We start from the raw sequence: 21596 nt of genomic DNA, 5'->3' as shown, positions 1-21596 counted from the left end.
GGTTTGATCGAGTAAGTAACGTAAGGGTAAGAGAGATGTGTGGAAATAAAAAGAGCGTGGTTGAGAGAGCAGAAGAGGGTGTTTTGAAATGGTTTGGTCACATGGAGAGAATGAGTGAGGAAAGATTGACCAAGAGGATATATGTGTCGGAGGTGGAGGGAACGAGGAGAAGAGTGAGACCAAATTGGAGGTGGAAAGATGGAGTGAAAAAGATTTTGTGTGATCGGGGCCTGAACATGCAGGAGGGTGAAAGGAGGGCAAAGAATAGAGTGAATTGGAGCGATGTGGTATACCGGGGTTGACGTGCTGTCAGTGGATTGAATCAAGGCATGTGTATGGGGGTGGGTTGGGCCATTTCTTTCGTCTGTTTCCTTGCGCTACCTCGCAAACGCGGGAGACAGCGACAAAGCAAAAAATATATATATATATATATATATATATATATATATATATATATGTTTATTTATTATACTTTGTTGCTGTCTCCCACGTTAGTGAGGTAGCGCTAGAAAACATACAAAAGAATGGCCCAACCCACCCATATACACATGTATATACATACACGTCCACACACGCACATATACATACCTGTACATCTCAACGTATACATATATATACACACACATATACATATATACACCTGTACATAATTCATGCTGTCTGCCCTTGTTCATTCCCATCGCCACCCCGCCACACTTGAAATAACAACCCCCTACCCCAGCATGCGCGCGAGGTAGCGCTAGGAAAAGACAACAAAGTCCACATTCGTTCACAGTCTCTAGCTGTCATGTATAATGCACCGAAACCGCAGCTCCCTTTCCACGTCCAGGCCCCACAAAACTTTCCATGGTTTACCCCAGACACTTCATATGCCCTGGTTCAATCCATTGACAGCATGTCGACCCCAGTATACCACATCATTCCAATTCACTCTATTCCTTGCACGCCTTTCACCCTCCTGCTTGTTCAGGCCCCAATCACTCAAAATCTTTTTCACTCCATCTTTCCACCTCCGATTTGGTCTCTCACTTCTCCTCGTTCCCTCCACCTCTGACACGTATATCCTCTTTGTCAATCTTTCCTCACTCATTCTCTCCATGTGACCAAACCATTTCAAAGCACCCTCTTCTGCTCTCTCGACCACACTCTTTTTATTACCACACATCTCTCTTACCCTTTCATAACTTACTCGATCAAACCACCTCACACCACATATTGTCCTCAGTCATCTTATTTCCAGCACATCCACCCTCCTCCACACAACTCTATCTATAGCCCACACCTCACAACCATATAACATTGTTGGAACCGCTGTTCCTTCAAACATACCCATTTTTGCTTTCTGAGATAACATTTTCGCCTTCTACAGATTTTTCAATGCTCCCAGGACTTTCACCCCCTCCCCCACCCTATGACTCACTTCTGCTTCCATGGTTCCATCCGCTGCCAAATCCACTCCCAGAAATCTAAAACATTTCACTTCCTCCAGTTTTCCTCCATTCAAACTTACCTCCCAATTTACTTATCCCTCAACCCTACTGTACCTAATAACCTTGCTCTTATTCACATTTACTCTCGGCTTTCTTCTTTCACGCACTTTACCAAACTCAGTCACCAGCTTCAGCAGTTTCTCACCTGAATCAGCCACCAGCGCTGTATCATCAGCAAACAGCAACTTACTCGCTTCCCAAGCTCTCTCATCCAGAACAGACTGCATACTTGCCCCTCTTTCCAAAACTCTTGCATTCACCTCCCTAACAACCCCACCCATAAACAAATTAAACAACCATGGAGACATCACACACCCCTGCCGCAAACCGACATTCACTGAGAACCAATCACTTTCCTCTCTTCCTACTCGTACACATGCCTTGTAAACAAAATGTTAAAAAAATTCAACACTTTTTCAGGTTATGAAGGTAAATGTAAAAAGATATTGAATTTTACTGCTAAAGGTGGAGTAACCTAGTTACCATTTTATTCAGCAAAATCCAACTGCAAGTATGAGTGGACCCTCCTACAGCAGCCACAAAGTGATGACCATGGATCTGTCAGTGGTACCAACAGTCAGACCATCACCCTTTCTCATTTGAGTGAAGGAGTCTACATATTTAAGGTGGTTGTTGATGCTCCAGGAGTGCATGGCGAGGCTGCTGGAAATGTGACTGTCCACTCACGTATGTTTATTTATCTTATTTTTATATTAAAAACTCGAGATAATTAAAATTCCTGGACTCAGATTTGCTGCAATGTTGATCAAGTGGATAAAGCTTTCCTGCTGCTAAGCATTTTTGTAGTAAAGTTTTTCTTACGAACTGCCATACTTAGGGGCGTAATGTCCCTGCATGGGAGTTGGGGCACAGTTACACATCACAAGTTATGTTAGAGTTTAGTGGGCTCCATTTACCTGTCATGTCACTTAGCTTGGGCAGCAACTGGATGATTTCTACAAATTGACCAAGATTTGCTCTTAGTGTTGTAAGAGTATTTTGTTAACTGGAATCATTAATGAAATTCTATAATTTTGGCCCAGTTTATGAATTCCTCTGCATTATATCCATTAAAGACCTTCACAAGTGAAATGAATTGTACTTTAGGAAAGTATAACTTCACATATTTCCTTCTATTTTTCATGCCGTTAGACATTAAGTCATGACAAATTGTAGCCATGTCTCAAATTTTCAGTTTTGCCCCAGGTTACTAGTAAAGTCATGCAAGGGGAAAAGAGCTGGAAGTTCAGCAAAAGGTCTAAGTGCATGCTGGTGATTTGATTTTATAGTATGCAAGAAACATACATAATGGGATGCTTTTCTCATCTGTAATTTATGTATTTGAAACATACTCTTTATAAGTGAAATGTGTATATGTATGTAAGAAAGATATAAAGAAGTTATTGGAAAGACAAACAAAATCCTTTTGAACTGTAATGGCTTTGTAAAATGTGTATATAAGTTAGGTTAGTAAAGATATAGGCAGTTGTAATGAGTGAATAGTATAGTAGATATTTTTATGTAATTAGTTGTAGGAATGACCAGAGAATGAATTTTGATCGTTTGTTATATGTGCGGATGGAAGTCTGAATGGAGATATAAGACTTGCCTTGTAAATATGTTTCTCATATTTGTTTGATGATATTTGTTTACTTCTGCCTAACCTGACCTTAGAATTATTCTTAGTCACATTTTTCATTACTCCCATAAATCTCAGCATTACTTAAAAGATCTCTTAATTATTAGTCACATTTTTCATTACTCCAGTAAATCTCGGCATTATTTAAAAGATTTCTGAATTATGAGTGATATTCATCAGTACAGTGTCCTTGATAACACTTTTATTAGTTTTATCAGAATTTGTATTATGAATGCAACTGTTGCCTTTAAACTTTTATATCACTTTATCACTTAGACAAAACCTTGCTGTGAGCTTTCTGACTCAGTCTGCTCCTATGACAAAAATTAGTCCCTTTTGTGTGAATTTTTTTTCTCTGGATATTCTTTTTTCTCAGTTATTTATCCAGACTCGGTTTTCTGTTACTGTAATGTGGTGGAAAGCTGGGGTGTTGTAAAATATAGTTTATTGTCATTCCTTTCTTAACTGACTTAAGTTTCAATTGCATGTGAAGAATGGAAGTTGTTTCAGTGTGTTTATCTGTCGAGCCACATTCCCTGGGAAGTTCTTTCTGGTGGGTGGACTTGCCAGAAAGTCTTGGGATGCTCTCATCAAACACACCTTGGTATGCTTCCAGAGTCTACTCATATTTCTAATATGTATTTCATAATACATCTCTGATCAACAGTTTGTCTTTCAAGTTTCAGAACAATAATCATGAATTGATCAACTTACAGCCAAACGAATCAACCAACCTCCTAAAGCTATCATATCACCATCTCAAGAAATTAAACTTCCAACATCTGGTGTCATTATTGATGGATCAGGAAGTACAGATGATGATGGGATTGAATCATATCACTGGGAGATGGTCACAGCACCATTAGGATACAAACTCCCTGATCAGACAGAAATATCAACATTGCAACTTACTGACCTTATTCCAGGAAATTATACAATAATGTAAGTTGCATCATATATGTGTACTTTCTCATAACCCATTCATTTCATTGCTGTTCCTCTTGCAGAATCCCATTTTTAAGATAAATCATATTTAAGCTAGATTGTAAATAGTTTCTACTTAGGAATACATCACTTCTGTTTCAAATCTAGGCTTAGGTGTTTTAGTAATTATGCTAGAAATATATTGTATGAATAGAATATGATGTTACTATGACACATTACAGAGCAGTATACAACTAAAATATAGTTACACAGATTTTGACTGACATCATGATTAGTGAATTTGCATTAATTGTCCCTGTGACATGATGCTCATTGTTGTATAAGTAGGTTAAGGGGATTCACTCCTGAGTTAAAGGAATGTAAATGTAGAATTGAATTTTTGTTACCAAAGAGAATGAATAATGAAATACGTATTAGTTGATCAGTTTGCCTGGATTTGCCATATTAGTATGGTTGTGGGTTTTACAGAATGTCATCTTTTGGGGGAATTTCTTTGTTGTGTTCACTCTACATTTGGATTGGTTCTTTATATTCAGTGATGTGTCCCAATTTTGATTTGACGTGCATGTCGGAACACAACAGGAAGTGGCCCTGCATTGAGCGATCGAAAAAGGATTAATTGACCAATGTCAAGTTTGTGCTTCAGGTCTTAGCATTGCATATGGAAGGGCAAATGACATTCAGAATAGGTTCTTTGTTGGTTTCAAAGTGAACACTTGTGGACTATCTGCACGTAGATAAACAAATGGAGCTAACAGCTTGAGCACTGGACATGATAATTTCCTGAAATAAAAGTGCAGCCTATATTGCACATGATTGTAAGTTCATTTTGCAAAATTCCTTTTTTTACTCAAAATTCCTTATTTTTGCCATCTATATTCCCCTTTTTTTTTTTTGACAAGGTTGACAGCTCTGATTATTTATAGAAAAGAATGTTGAATAATGGAAAGAATCTTTTTCAAATCTGCTGTTGTTACAAAACTTTTAGTGTCCTTCTACTAAATTTTTTCTGTTTCTTGGATATCACGATCAGGAAACATTGCTCTGTGAATTGTTGTTCTGCTGAGATTGCTTGTGCAGTGAATAACCATGTGAGAAAAAAATTTTCTTTTTAGTTACATGTATTATCAAGGGATTGGAGGTGTGAGGTTTTGCATTGTGATGTAAGAATTGTTTATTATCGTTGTAGATCAAAATTTGTCTAAGTAAAATGTCTATGCTAGTATTTGTTTGCTGTATATAAAGTATACAAGATTGATATCAAAGAAAATGCATATTGTGTTCTAAATGTTGTTCATGAAGTCACAGATCTTAAGCAATGATGGTTATTGCATTTCTGCATATTTTGTGTCTTGTTTAAAGGTTGCGAGTAAGGGATAAGGAAGGTCTTGAAGGGAATGCTACAACAGTTGTGAATGTTATCAAGGAAACAGACTATCCACCAACAGCTAATGCTGGAGGCGATCAGATCATATATCTCCCTCAAGTAAGTGATTCATTGTCATTTTTTTTTTTTTTTTATGATTTCTGAATGATATGTTTGGCTTCAAAAAATTTCAGGATTATGGATGAATCTCTTATCATTGAATCCTTAAATGGAAGTAGATGCAGTTGATTGAAAACAATGTAAACTAAGTAGAATTTGATATGGATCACTTCTCTGAGTATCATGTGTATGTAATGTTTTAAGTGTAATTTTAAATGTAGGAAACTTTCTCAAGTACTGTTATTGTAAACAAAATTCACTTGCAGACAGAAATAATCTTGTATGGAAACCTTAGCACTGATGATCATGGCATTGATGAGTGGGAATGGACAAAGGGGCCCAAAGATTCTGGTAAAGCTGTGGATATGCAGGTAAGATTTTGCTGTTGTTGTGGAAGGTTCTCAAGTCAGTTGAAGATGAAATTATGATATGAAGATTTGATAATGGTGAAATAACTTCTATTGTAATAATGATGTGTAGACAGTCAAAATTGTAAGCCTAGGATTATTATTTTCAAAAGGTGTTATTGATGCATGTTGATAGGATTAAGATCATGGGCATTGGTTATGATAGAATGTTCTGCTCATATTATTTGAATTTTTGAGCATTCTCTGTATTGCCCTTTTATGCCTAGTCATAATTCTTTTTATCTGTATTTCTGTCTGTCCACTGATTTATCTATCTGTCTATCTAAAAAGACATCATCTTCATATCTTCCTATCTAGCTCTCTTGCTATCTGCTTGTCTATTTTTTAGAATTAATTCTCAGTGATTGGTTCTCAGTGACATGAGATCAATCTGTGTCCACATAGCCTCATAATTCACTCTTACACACCCTCAACCTACGTCTAGTTGGTTAAAGTGAAACATGAGGAAAAGGGCACAGGATGAGTAAAAGGGGCATCAGGTTTTCAGGAAATGTTGAATCATCCACAATGGAGTTATGAGAGCCAGTGACTAAGTCAGCTTGGATTTTTCACATTTCTGTCATGGGGATGAGTAAATACATTTTACTGGGTGGCTCATATGTTGATCATCTCTTCTTAGAGCCTTGGCTCTTGAATTGAGAAATTTGTGCAGTTAATGATCTGAGGGAGGAATGGTCACATTCTTTGGTTAGGTATTTTTTAAGCTTATGTCACAGTATGTCAGAATAATCAAAGGGCTTTGTTCTCATTCCTGTTTAATCATAGAAATGTATGTCAGTTTTTTTTTTTTTTTTTCACTATTGTTAACATGAAGTGGCTGCTGTGTTTATATGGTTTTAGTAAATGAACTTATTTTCATTTAGGATACAAGAACTCCATTCCTACGACTCAGTAACTTGGAAGAGGGCCATTATCAGTTTATACTCCGTGTCACTGATAGCATTGGGCAGTCCTCCAATACATCAGTTTACATTTATGTCCAGAAGCCCAACCTCACTGCACCAAAGGGTTTGTTTATTTACACTTTTCTTCCATCTTTATGTAAAAAATAATGTGACGGTCAACCTCTTGAAGATTGCTAATGCAGATTTTCTTGAAATGGAAATGATTGAATATTTTAATCATTAGCATTAGCCTGTATCCAGGATGGCTTTTTGGTTTTTCCATGGTGTTTTGAATATTTTTGTGATAAGCATCATCCGTGGATATATATTCTCATGAAGCGAATATACACTGTAATATGCCCTACATTCCCTACTTAGGTATATACAATGAATAAAAGATTATAATCTACAGCAAATGCTAGAGGGGATGTACAAATAGTACTGCCAAATACAACTGTAATGCTAGATGGAAGTCATAGCACAGATACTGCGGTCAACACTCACTGGCTCTGGAAACAGTTTAGGTATGTCATATGTTTTTACAGGAATCATTTGTTTTAAGATTTACATGTTGAAATGTATGTGTATATGAGACAGGCAGAAATGATGACATCACACTTATGACAGTACATATGAATTAGTGTTGCATGTCTGCCTTTGGGAATTGGATATCCTAACTCTTTTATTAGCCAGTAGGATTGGTGTTGAGGTTTCCAGTCCTCCAAAAGTAATTCCCATCCCTTATCAGTGGATATTGGTATAGAATTGAAGATAATAGTTAGATAGACATATGAATTACTGCAACTGAACAGTCATTAGTGGAGGTGGCATGATTAATGTTCATAATGAATATTGATAATATATGATTTTAGCATAAACATATATCATTGTATATTCCATTTTGTCCCACTGCATTTGAGCCATAACAAGAGCCATTGCCCCATAGTCCTGGTCATGTCCAGTGATGCAGAGTCCGTCGTAGACTAACAACCTTTTGTTTTAGATTATATTAAGCTCATTTTTGATAAAAAGTGAGTTTTATCATTACTGAAAATTTTTTTGATATTTCAGTGGTCCAAACACTGCACATTTTTCCAAGATGGATGAGGTGAAAGTGAATATATCAGGACTGACCAAAGGAAAGTATGTGTTTGGATTAACTGTTTGGAATGGTGATGATCCTACTAAGAATACCACTGACAACATTACAGTAACAGTAATCCAGGGTTAGTAGTTTCAAGTAGTGGTATTTTCAGTTATGAATATAAGTCAGATAAAACACTAATAGTTTGCATAGTTCATGTTGTTTAGATGAACAATGATAGATATAATTTTTTTAATGCTATATCAATTTACTCAATGTTGGAGGGGAAAATTAAAAGACCACTGCAGGAGAATCTCTTTTCACAGATCGAAATGTTCCCCCAAAAGCCAATGCAGGGGGTGACTTTAGTGTGACCCTTCCAGTCTCTGTTGTGGTGGTTGATGGTTCAAAGTCAACTGATGATGTGGCAGTTACAAAATGGCTGTGGGAGAGAGATGGCACCTCGCTGGCTGCTGGGAAGGTTATCAATGGCTCAGACAACTCTCCTGTACTCATGGTATGGTTAACTAATGTTTGAAAACCCCCACACACATCCTGGTATTTTTATTATGTAATATGTAATTTTCTATGTTAATTTTGCTTATGGGAACAGGAGTTTTCATATATAGTCCTCTTACTGAACCTACTGTTTTCTCGGTGAGAATGCACAAGGACAAGGTTTCCAAAAAAGGTAGCAGTCAACTTCAAAGTTTTGCAGGCATTCTTTTTCTCAAGCAACTTTAATTCTCGCCATGTAAATGATACCAAGTGCTGGTTGGGCGTTGTGAGATGATATACTGGACTATTCCTCAGCATGGCTACAACCTCAGTACTCAGTTTAGTGAACTTATTACAGATATGTTAAGGTGTGCGATAACATAAGTATATGTTGTGGAAAGAGAGGAATAGTATGGTGGAAAGAAAATTTTTGAAAGTTGGTAGAGGAAAAAATTAAAGGGGAGTCCATAAGTGGCTGTATCTTCTAGATGATAGTGCTGAGTAAAAAGTCCTGAATTGGAAAGTTGATAAAACTGAATTAGGATTCAAGGAGAAGAATGTATGAGAATTCATAGAAGACAGACAAAAGTAAAATGCTAATTAATGGTTGGTTTAAGTTGTCAGATTGTGAAATCAGTTTGCAAGGTTAAGAACTAGAATTGCTGATGAATTTTGATATTTGGGAGACAAGTTTAGCAAGGTTGGTAGCAAGAAGGCTGAAGTTGAAAGTAGAGTCATTCAAGGAACAAAAATTGGGATGCAGTGAATTAGAAAAAGTTGTTAAAGGCAGTGTGTGCAAGTAGATTACATGAAGCTGTTATTGTCCCTTTGCTAATGTATGGCTGTAGTACAGTAGAAGGATCAAGGAAGAGAAAAAGACCTTGGAAGAGATGGATAGATGTTTATCTATCATAAAATAGATAAATGGTGCATCTTTTATCATTTGCCAGGATAAGCATTTCAGATATGTATATTGTCATGTATCTAATAGGTGGATGTTTGGTTTAGTTTACAGATGTGGTAGCTGGTGGCTATGTTTGGAAACTTACCGTTTGGGATGATCAAGGAGCATCAAGTTCTGATACTGTATCAATAATTGTTAAGGAAGGCAAGTACTTAATAGTTTTCACAAGCTAATTCTGTGGTGTCTTAGGAAAGGAAATACTCCCTCACGCAAGATATTCGTCACATGCTTTTATGGGCCCCTTTTCTTTCATTTTGGCTGAATTGGTTGATAAGGGTTATATATGGAAAAACATATCTGTTAAACAGTAAAGACAAGCAGTAAGCAGTTTAAGTTGGCAGTAGCCAAATCGTGCTTGTCTTAACCAGTATCAATGACCATGAGTCACCTGTCTTCATGCAGCTTCTGGCCCCTTTTAACACTAATCCTGGTTTACCTTGACTACTTCATATGATCTGGTTGAACCCACTGTCAGAACATTGCCCTCCTTATATCATAATCATGCACTTCATTGTATCCTCAGTATGCCCCTCACTCTCATGATATTTAGGCCCTGATGCCCCAGAGTCTCCTTTCTTCCATTTTTCCATCTTCTCAATCTCACAAGATAACAAGAGACAAAAGTTAATGATGAAAATGCGTAACGTACACTTGAGCAAAACTGATTACTGCAGCATTTTATGTTCATTCAAACAAAGGGAAATAAATGTCAGAGAGAAATCAGAAAACTTTACAAGCAAGTTTGAGAGTCTAGGACATGCCGACTATCAAGAGAGAAAAATCCTTGAACCGTATGGTTTAGAAATAAGAAGGGCATGTTACATGATAATATGGGCAGAGCAAGAAATTCAGGGCATCAGTGATAATGCACAAGATCTGGAAGCATTTCAGCAAGGTATATATGAAACTGTTAAGTCTGTCCTGATACCTGAGATTATACAAAAAATTATTTAAACTAATATACCAGAGTTCAGCAAAAAAGGTTGAAAAGATTACTCATTGTTTACAAGGAGAAATGAAAACATGCATTGAATACCTACAGAAACATGTAAAAGAAAATTTACAAAATATAGGTGATGCTATTACCATGTGAACCCAAGACTGACAACTATGGAATGTGCATAGATGCAGGGATGAACATCAATATTCATCAAAGAAGATACACGATGGGTACTACATGCTATCCCTGACTTTTTAGCAAATTTTCCTGGGTATTCTCAGATGGGCACTTTATGTTTCTGCATTGGAGGTTCTTTACATTTTAAGGAGGGCAATGAAGGTACATGTAAATTTTCTGGTTTGGTAAAATTTAACAAGATGTAATGCATCCTTATACATGGAAGTGAAATATGGGGTTGTCATAGCAGTGATTGAGGGATTGCATGTTGTATGACTTAGAATAAGGATTTGAGTGAAAGGATTGCACAGAGGGGAAAATATAGTTGGTAGAGTAAGAGGATACAGAATAGAGAAAGGAGTTGTTGTGAATTGAATGGATGCTTTGCTGAGATTTAAGGATTATGAGGTGGATAGATGTAGGAAGAATGACTTTGAGAGTGTATATGAACTTGGTGAAAAGAAAAGGAGTTGGGGTTACTGGGAAGGAGATGGAAAGAGTGAGCGAGAGAATATGTATTTTAGAGGAAAGTAAGTTTATAGAAGATTAGGTGCCCATGAAGGACATTGCATAACTCACTTTATTGGATGAGGATAGTTAATTGCAATTAGATAAAGTGTCTTTATTCCAAATATATCCTCATAATTTTAAGGATATTTTTTGTTGAGTACTCAGAGAAATACGTAGGCTATTATTTTATCCCTGGGGATAGGGGAGAAAGAATACTTCCCACGTATTCCCTGCGTGTCGTAGAAGGCGACTAAAAGGGAAGGGAGCGGGGGGCTGGAAATCCCCCCCCTCTCTTTTTTTTTTTTTTTTTTTTTTTTTTCTTTTTTTTTTTCCAAAAGAAGGAACAGAGAAGGGGGCCAGGTGAGGATGTTCCCTCAAAGGCCCAGTCCTCTGTTCTTAACGCTACCTCGCTATCGCGGGAAATGGCGAATAGTATGAAAAAAAAAAAAAAAATTACTTTCCACTATTTTTTTTTCATTTTAGCTTTAAGAATTCTTGAATCAAAGTATAAATGATTTTAACATCATGAATGATGGATAGCTAGACAGTCATTTTGACATAACACAATTCTCTTATATGCAAAATTTATATTTTATTTTATTTATTATACTTAATCACTGTCTCCCGCGTTAGCATGGTAGCGCAAGGAAACAGACAAAAGAATGGCCCAACCCACCCACATACTCATGTATATACATAAACGCCCACATACGCACATATACATACCTATGCATTTCAACATATACCTACATATACAGACACAGACATATATACACATGTACATATTCATACTTGTTGCCTTCATCCATTCCCGTCGCCACCTCACCACACATGAAATGGCACACACACACATAGACACCCCCGTGCACCCTAGGATAATACAAAGAAAGGCCACATTCGTTCACACTCAGTCTCTAGCTGTCATGTATAATGCACCGAAACCACAACTTCCTTTCCACATCCAGGCCCCACAAAACTTTCCATGGTTTACCCCAGATGCTTCACGTGCTCTGGTTCAATCCATTGACAGCATGTCCACCCCGGTATACCACATCGTTCCAATTCACTCTGTTCCTTGCATGCCTTTCACCCTCCTCTATGTTCAGGCCCCAGTCGCTCAAAATCTTTTTCAGATAAACTCCATCCTTCCAACTCCAGTTTAGTCTCCCACTTCTCGTTCCCTCTCCATTTGATACATATATCCTCTTTGTCAGTCTTTCCTCACTCATTCTCTCCATGTGACCAAACCATTTCAACACACCATCTTCGGCTCTCTCAACCACACTTTTTATTACCACACATCTCTCTTACCCTTACATTTCTTACTTGATCAAACCACCTCACACCACATGATGTCCTCAAACATTTCATTTCCAACACATCCACCCTCCTCCACACACCTCTATCTATAGCCCATCCCTCACAACCATATAACATTGTTGGAACCACTATCCCTTCAAACATACACATTTTTGCTCTCCGAAATAACATTCTCACCTTCCACAAATTCTTCATTGCACCCAGAACCTTTGCCCCCTCCCCCACCCTGTGACTCGCTTCCACTTCCATGGTTCCATCCGCTGCTACATCCACTCCCAGATATCTAAAACACTTCACTTCCTCCAGTTTTTTTCCATTCCAACTTACCTCCCAATTAACTTGTCCCTCAACCCTACTGAACCTAATAACCTTGCTCTTATTGACATTTACTCTAGGCTTTCTTCTTTAACACACTTTACCAAACTCAGTCACCAACTTCTGTAGTTTCTCATCCAAATCAGCCACCAGTGCCTTGTCATCAGCAAATAACAACTGACTCACTTCCCAAGCCCTCTCGTCCACAACAGACTGCATACTTTCCCCCTCTCCAAAAAATTTAGGAAGTTAAAACTTTCCTCCAAAGTTACCATTCCTGCCTTACTATCACATTCCACAATTCTGGACATCATCTGCCATATGATGACGAATGAAGAATTCCATCCACCAAGTATGACATTGACACTCGATCAAACCCCATATATATTGAGTTTTAGGCCTGTTCTGTTTCAGGTCTTGTACCATATCACATACAGTAAAAGATGTTTACATCATTGTTTTTGAAAGCTGAATCAAACCAGTAGTGTTCCTTTAAGTTTAAGCTTAGCAAGATTGTGTACAAATACAGTACATTCTGTAAATATATTGTGTAGGTATTTATACAGCTGGGAATGTATGTATCAGTATTTTTGATAATTATTTTACAACATCTGTGTGCTTGTGTTCCATTCAGCAGTAAATTTATTAGTTGATGCGGTTATGGTAGCTAGCATCCATTATTATATGATATATTGATGTAACTGAATTTGGTAATCGTCAGAACGTCACCACATGGATGAAGTGGAGGTTGTAGTGGGAGGTGATATTGGAGCACTGACATACTCCCAGCTGTCAACACTCCTGCAGAAGTTGGAGCTCTTCCTCCACACAACTGAGAGTATTGTTACTATACATCTTATCTCATTAACTGGACTTCCTCACTCAGGTCTGTATGGATAATGTTGATTTGTGTTCTTTTATCGCCAGGTTTCGTAAGGCCGGAAATGGCAACAAAGTATGAAAAAAATATTTATATGTATATTTGTATGCCTCATATTGATATCTTTCTCACAACTGCTTCTTTACTCTTACTTTTTCCTTCACCTAAAGTTGTTGAGAAAATTTTTTCTTTTCCTCATTTTCATTTTTTCTGTGAAACTGACTTGAGCCCAAAGATCATATCATGAGGATCATCTGGATGAATTTCTTCAGTAAGGTTGAAAGAGTCAGCCAAAACAGTCATTGAGAGTGCAGAGGTAGTCAGAAAGCCAGCTTTGCATCCTTGCAACAGCATCACACACTTCCAGGCTATTACTGAAATGAGTACAGCATTAATAATTCTTTTATGACAGATTTTCTAGACATAGATAACAGAAGAAGAATATTCTAAGGGTTTTTGAGGAAGTGGAAAAAATGAAAAAGATAAAACAAAAAACATGGAATGAAGACAAATGTGAATGGTGAGAACAAAATTGCATAGGTTAAAGAAAGTAGGGTGAGTGTGTTGTATATGTATCAAATGTATCTCTGTAACTTGATTTTATCCTTTTGATGTTTGTATATAGATATTTATGCAAGCTGAGTTATATCTCTTGATGGCAGTGCATGAGAATTTCCCCCCACATTTGATTATTCTTTAGGCATGCCCATTAGAGGACATTTTCATTAGTTTATAGGAAGGAAATTGAGTGACTTTTCCGTATGCACAAAAAGCATCGTTTACGCCATTTGGTATGGGCATAAGCAACCTTCCTCATTGTGGTTCAGGATATCTTGAGGGAATATTGTACACTTTCTTTACTATTCCTGGCTGCCACGACATTTTAAGAATTTTGCTCCTTGGAGCTGTATTAAATCCACCTGTGCTTCAGGATGGTTGGCTCCTACCTTTCTAAGGAGGAGAAAGCCCAAATTCTTGCCTGGAACAAAGAAAATGTGGGTGCATGAGAATTCCAGGTGTGTTAGGCATTCAGAATACATGACAAGAGGCTGTTTCATGGAACATCTCTGTAGGAAATATCATGATTTCATATACTGCAACTAAGAATTACCCCAAAATCTGTTTGACAGAATGACCAGACATTAGTAGTGTAATAAGAGATATTTCTGGTGGATCTCACCATGCAAAAACCACACTGTTGATCAGAGGGATGGCTGTGTAGAATTCAAGATGCTTAAGGAATTGGAGTTTAGGAGAGTTTAGCAACTTGGAGGGTCAAAGCCGTTGAATGTAGTTAGGAATGGTAGAACAGTTATCTTTCTTTTGTCATGTTGTGCCAGTGTATGTTACCAAGGTGAATGAAAGGCTTTAAGCTGTAAAGCAAAATACAAAGAATGAACAAATGATTAGGATATCTTTATGGAAAATGCGTAATTCCTGCTTTGATGACCTCAAGCAGCTAATTTAGCAGAGGAAATCCTTAGATTAGCATGAACTAGAAAGGATTATGTGTAAATATGACTGCCGTAGAATTGCAAATAAGACAGGCATTAATGTGGGAAAAATATAATGATATATCAGAAGAAAATCTTATCCATGAAAATTTCCAATGCTGCTTTTTTCTTATCACAGGTCGTGTGAGGCTTACTTTCCTTGCCAATGCTGGGAAGGAGGTTGTAAAGGGACCACAGGTTGTGTCAATGTTACGACATCAAGTTATGTCAGAATCCTCAGAATTATTGGATCTACCTCTTCTCTCTGTAGATACAGTGGTCTGTCAGAATAATTGCTCAGGTATTATAAATTACAAATTTTGTAAGAAAAATGTTTGTTCACTGTAATGCTTCTTTTTTATATTGTAATTGCCCGTGGCCAGTGAAGATTGGGTGCATGAACATTTGAAGACTTTGACTTGTGTCATGAAGGATTTGATAGTGCAAATGAAGTAATGGTAGATTTTGAAAAAAAAGTCTTACTAAAATTATGTGCCTTCGTTTCAGGTCATGGTGAGTGCATTCAGGCAACTCGAGAGTGTCGATGTCATACTTGGTGGATGGAATCTTTCATCCGTCGTCACATGGCAGATGGTGTCCAGAATTGTGGTATGTGATAGTAAGGCAGGAATGGTAACTTTAGAGGAAAGTTTTATCTTCCTAAAGGCAGTGTACTGTATCCTCTGCAGCAGAGGATGCAGTGTACTGTTTCCTCTGCAGCAGAGGATAGTCTAAACAAAATCATATGCAGATGTCACAAGACAATTATGTCTTCTTATAGTTGTCTCTTATGTTATTCTCCACTTTGTATACATTATTGTCGTCCTACTCCATTTTTGATTTTTTGTAGAATCTAGTTCCATATACATCATCCGGCATTACTTGCATGAAGTTATTCCTCCCATATATTGTCTCCATACATATACCACTTGTTTATCCCATTATTTCTTTTCACCATCTTTCGTAATACCCTATTTCTGTTGAACTTTTATGCCTCGGTTGCCCTTTCACTGAGTGTCACAGCCTTCTTTAAGAAGAGTATGAAGCTAACTTTTGTCTTTATCTATGCCTAGGTAGCTTATTCTGGGATATGTTATTTTTCTAGGAGTGCTTGCAGAATTATCAAGCATATATATTCGTTCTCAGTTCCTGCTTTGGTGTTTCAACAGTTTTTTAATCTTATTAATGTGTGAAAAAAATTTCCGCACATTTTGTACCATTTCATTCAGTTATTTCAGTATTCTGTTTTTTAAACCTAATTGCTCTTCTGCCATAGTGAAGTACTATCAGGAACCATTTGTGTTGGTGCAAAGGACTGATTAAGAAGCTACACATGAGTCATGCCATTTCAGAAAGGAAGGGGAAGACCAACTAAATTCATAGGGACAGAGTTAAGGATTAAATGATGCCAAGGGGTGTAAGTTTGGAGGAATGTTTTGAATTGTGCAAAGATAAGGATTACTGGAATACTGTACTAGATAGAGGATGACAACTTAATGGTTGTACATTAGGCATATACAGGTATTTTAGAGATTATGCTTGTAATTTTTTATGGCAGTTATTGTGCCTTTAAAAAATGTTGTTCTGTTTCAGGGATTCTGATTTACTTTTCATTGTCTTTAGTGATATTTTGTTTTAATTTCATTTTCAGATTGGAGTGTTGTATATGTATTTGTGATGATCTGCCTCGTAGTGCTCATCTCAGGATTGTTAGGATGGGGTATAAGTTCACTCCTAGTAAGGGTACTTGGAGGGAACTCGCGACCACGCCGCAAACCACCTCGCTATTCACTACTTGATGGTCAAGAGGAAGGCATTAAATGTATGTAATTTCCTCTGAAATGTGTGTCAATCTTTAAATGTATGGTAACATGGTGGGTACTGAATTAGGGGAGCCTTCTTTATAGGAAGATTGGTGACAAACTTCAAGATCATAAAGCTGGTAAAGGAACATTTGATTTAGTAAAGGATGTTGTATAAAGAAAATGTAGTTAGAGAGATGATTTGTATTTAAAAATCACTGAGGTAATGAGTTCCTGAATGAGATGAGTACATGGTAAGTCGCTCTACAGAGACACCAAATGAGTTGTAATGAACTCATTTATCTGCCAATGGAGCCATGTAATTATGGTGGCTGCTTTGGCATAGGTAGATGTATATCCCAGTCACATCCACATTGGATTCATATAAATCGCATTGATGCAGTTAACCACAAAGAAAAATGAAACACAATAAGTCTAGAGTTCACTTTTTTGTTTTATTTCTTTAAGGGAGACTAAGAATGGGTTTGTTCATAGTCTCTCCTGAAAATGTAATGTACAAAAGTGCACTTGGGACTCATCATGTTTCACATTTCCATGTAGTTATCAGCATATATATATTTTTTTTTTCATTATCCTTATTCACTGTCTCCCGCGTTTGCGAGGTAGCTCAAGGAAACAGATGAAAGAATGGCCCTAACCCACCCACATACACTTGTATATACATAAATGCCCACACATACACATATACATACCTATACATTTCAACGTACACATACATATACATACACAAACATATACATATGTACACACTCATACTTGCTGCCCCCATCCATTCCTGTCATCTCCCCACCACACATGAAACAGCACCCCCCCTCCCCCCATGCGTGCGAGGTAGCACCAGGAAAAGACAACAAAGGCTAGATTGGTTCACACTCAGTCTCTGGCCGTCGTGTGTAATGCACCAAAACCATAGCTCCCATTCTACATCCAGGCCCCACAGAACTTTCCATGGTTTACCCCAGACGCTTCACATGCCCTGGTTCAATCCATTGCATTGCATTGAGGAAAGATTAGCAAAGAGGAAAAATGTGTCAGAGGTGGAAGGAACGAGGAGAAGTGGGAAACCAAATTGGAGGTGGAAGGATGGAGTAAAAAAAAAATTTGAGTGATCGGGGCCTGAACATGCAGGGATGAAAGGTGTGCAAGGAATAGAGTGAATTGGATCGATGTGGTATACCGGGGTCGACTTGCTGTCTGTGGATTGAACCTGGGCATGTGAAGTGTCTGGGGTAAACCATGGAAAGTTTTTGTGGGGCCTGGATGTGGAAAGGGAGCTGTGGTTTCAGTGCATTACACATGACAGCTAGAGACTGAGTGTGAACGAATGTAGCCTTTGTTGTCTTTTCCTAGCGCTACCTTGCGTGTGTGTGTGGGGGGAGGGGGTGCCATTTGATATGTGGCAGGGTGGCGACGGGAATGGCTGAGGGCAGCAAGTATGAATATGTACATGCGTATATATGTATTTGTCTGTATGTATATGTATGTATACATTGAAGTGTATTGGTATGTATATGTGCATGTGTGGACGTGTATGTATATACATGTGTATGTGGGTGGATTAGGCCATTCTTTTGTCTGTTTCTTTGCACTACCTCGCTAACGTGGGAGACAGTGACAAAGTATAATGAATATAAATATATTTTATTATTATGCTTCGTTGCCATTTCCCTTGTCAGCCAGGTAGTGCCAAGAAACACACAAAGAAAGACCCATCCACTCATATACACACATATGTATGTACATGCCCATACATGTATGTATACATATCAACCTATACATACACATACACAGCCATATACATGTATACACATGTACATATTCATACTCACTTACCTTCGTCCATTCCAAGGTGCTACAGACCAAAAAGTCCACATTTGTTCACACTGTCTCTAGCTGTCATCTGTAATGCACTGAAACCACAACAATTTATCCATATCCAGGCCCCACAGACCTTAACATAGTTTACCCCAGATGTTTCATACCCTGGTTCAGTCCATTGATAGCATGTTGACCTTGGTATACATCATTCCATTTCACTTTACTCCTTGCACACCTCTCACCCTCCTGCATGTTCTGGCCCCAGTTGCTCAAAATCTTTTTCACTGCATCCCTCCACCTCCAGTTTGCAAAGTGACAGAGAGTCATGGTAAGTAGTGTGGAAAAAAGAGAAGAGGTGGTGAAAGCCTAACATAAGATGAAATGTGGCAAGGTGGCTGGAGTGGAATGGTATTTCAGTCATATTTCTTAAGAAAAGGGGTGACTGTGTTGTTGATTGGTTAGTTAGGAGTTTCATTGCATGTATATCCCAGGGTAAGGTGCCTGAGGATTGGCAGAGTGCCTGTATTGTACCATTGCTTGGAGGCAAGGGGTACAAAGGTGTGTTCAGGTTACAGAATTATAAGTTTGTTGAGTGTACCTGGTAATTTATATGAAAGAGTGGTAATTGAGTGGGTGGTGACTTGCACAGAGCATTGGACTAGAGAAGAACAGTGTGGTTTCAAAAGTGATATAGGATGTGTGAATCAGGTGTGCACTTTAAAGAATGTGTGTGAGGAAATACGTGGAGGAACAAAAGGATTTGTATGTGGCATTTATGTATCTTGAAAAGCACTGATAGTGTTTTAGAGAATTTCTATGGATAATGTTACAGATGTGTGGTGTGGGAGGAATGACCTTAGAAGCAACGAGTGTATGATAAAAGTATTTCTTGTCGGAGTGGGAAAAAAGGACAGTGAGTGGTTTCAAGTGAAGCTGAGTCTACAGCAAGTAACGGTGGTTTTGTATGGATGTGTAGTACAGGTTCTAGGTGAAAAAATATGGAAAAGGGTAAATATGTTGGAAATGAAGTACTTGAGGACAATATGTAATGTAAGGAGGGTTGATTGAAGAAGAAATGATGAGACGAGAAAGGTAGGGTGATAAGAAGAGTATGATTAAGAGAGGGAAAGACGTGTGTGCTGAAATGCTTTGGACATGTAAAGAACATGAGTGAAGAGAGACCAATTAAAAGAATATATGTGTCAGAAATGGGTGGAACAAGGGGAAAGTGAGGATGAGATTGAAGGATTAAGAGAAAGATGCTTTCAGTTATTTGGGCCCTGAACATACAGCAGTGTGTGAGGCATGTGTGGAATTGGTTGTATTGCCAATAGTTATGTCTGTAAATGCTTGGATTGCTTTTGGACTGAGATGTTTCATTAGAAGTTTGATGTCATAAGATCTAGCAGGTGTTACTGGACTCTTCCTGCAATTAGTTGCACCATGAGTGAAAAGTCACCTTCAGTGAGGATATATTTTCTTTAATGGATGAATAGTGGTACAGTCTCATGAAGGGACTTTAATCTTCAAAGGAGTCTCTCATTTCGCTACTTTAGTTCGGAATGCATTCTTGAAGCAGTAGGGGTCCTAGGGTACTCAAGTTTTATGGTTAAAAGTATGCTTTGTAGGAGCAGCTTAGATAATGTAGACAGATACATCCATGTCTTTTTTTTTTTTTTTTTTTTTTTTTCACAAAGGATGTTATCATTTTGCTGCTGCTTTAAAAGATCCCATATAGAGGAACAAGTCTTTGTTGAATTAGCTCTGTACAATTGGCAAGTTCAAAAAATTTATTTCCATGTGCCTCTTACATATCCATGTTATTATGTGTTATCATTAACGGTCATATTCTAACCATCTTGCCACTGGCTTTTTTTTTTTTTTTTTTTTTTTTTTTTTTTTTTTTTTTTTTTTACACCTTGATTTCTTAAATATAACTTTGTTCAAAGATTATGATTCAGTATTTGATCCTCCATGTTCTGATTTCATTTTCATCCATTATATTTGTATTTTCTATTCATGAGATAATTTTATGATTGGCAGTTCTGTATCATGTCTTCTCTTTCCCCTCATCAAGTGAAGAGTCGACTTCCAGGCAACCTACTTGACTCAGCCTCTGAGAGTGACAGCGATGTAGAAATTCTTTTTGACTCCAGGAAGAAACACAAAGCAGACAAGCTAAGAAATGGATACCATAAACTGCCAAGAATTCGTACATAGCCCCCTACATGATGGTGAATACATACCCCAGATGTTAGATTTCAAGTCAGATTTCAAAAAAAATATTTTATCTTTTGACTATAAGGATACTTCATTCTGTACAAAGTAAATTAGCCAGGCAACTCACAGACTAAGATTTTGAATGTGTTATGTACATAATTTTGTATTACAGTACACAGGTGGTATATACCTTAGTTTGTGAATTTCGGATTTTTGAAGCAAAATATCACTTTTTATCATAACTTCATTATTCAAGGGGATGAGGTGTGATGCTAAATTATCAGTATGAAGATTAAGATCTGTGTAATTTTAGGTATAAAGCCATGGTATCTTTTCATAGTACAGTTGTATGTTGTTTAAGTATTCAAAAGAATTTGCTAGTCTAAAATGTATAAATGAATATTTTTAGAAGTGTGCCTAAATCCTGGTGGTGATTCAGGATTATTTTATGATTTTATGATTCCTTGTTTGAACTGTCATCATATCCTTTATCCTACATACATACCTGTTTTACTTAAATCTCAACAAGACATGAATACAAGAAATCAAAGTATTATACTGTGTGTATTGAAATATTTATTTGTTTATTGTCATGATAGTTTTATAGATACAAATACTTACTGTGCTCAAGCAAATTATATTTAATTGTTATGAATATCTCTTCAAGCCATTTCTTGTAATT

The 21596-nt window shown here is 37.4% G+C and overlaps 1 protein-coding gene across 2 annotated transcripts in view; it reads left to right on the top strand.

Moving 5' to 3' along the window:
* LOC139764560 (dyslexia-associated protein KIAA0319-like protein) overlaps nt 1-21050 on the top strand; it is a 47878-nt gene extending 26828 nt beyond the window's left edge. For both annotated transcript variants that reach the window (XM_071691340.1, XM_071691338.1), the window contains exons 5-18: nt 1986-2177; nt 3846-4071; nt 5437-5560; nt 5827-5931; nt 6852-6996; nt 7285-7396; nt 7944-8098; nt 8283-8473; nt 9463-9562; nt 13402-13566; nt 15193-15354; nt 15561-15662; nt 16705-16875; nt 20772-21050. In XM_071691340.1, coding sequence (XP_071547441.1) covers nt 1986-2177; nt 3846-4071; nt 5437-5560; nt 5827-5931; nt 6852-6996; nt 7285-7396; nt 7944-8098; nt 8283-8473; nt 9463-9562; nt 13402-13566; nt 15193-15354; nt 15561-15662; nt 16705-16875; nt 20772-20914 — 2093 coding nt within the window. In that variant the 3' untranslated portion in view covers nt 20915-21050. The remainder of the gene's footprint in view (nt 1-1985; nt 2178-3845; nt 4072-5436; nt 5561-5826; nt 5932-6851; nt 6997-7284; nt 7397-7943; nt 8099-8282; nt 8474-9462; nt 9563-13401; nt 13567-15192; nt 15355-15560; nt 15663-16704; nt 16876-20771) is intronic.
* Nucleotides 21051-21596: the final 546 nt, after the last annotated feature.

This window comes from Panulirus ornatus, chromosome 50 (genome assembly GCF_036320965.1).
Source record: "Panulirus ornatus isolate Po-2019 chromosome 50, ASM3632096v1, whole genome shotgun sequence".
NCBI classification, from domain to species: domain Eukaryota; kingdom Metazoa; phylum Arthropoda; class Malacostraca; order Decapoda; family Palinuridae; genus Panulirus; species Panulirus ornatus.
This window is presented reverse-complemented; position numbering and strand designations above follow the sequence as displayed.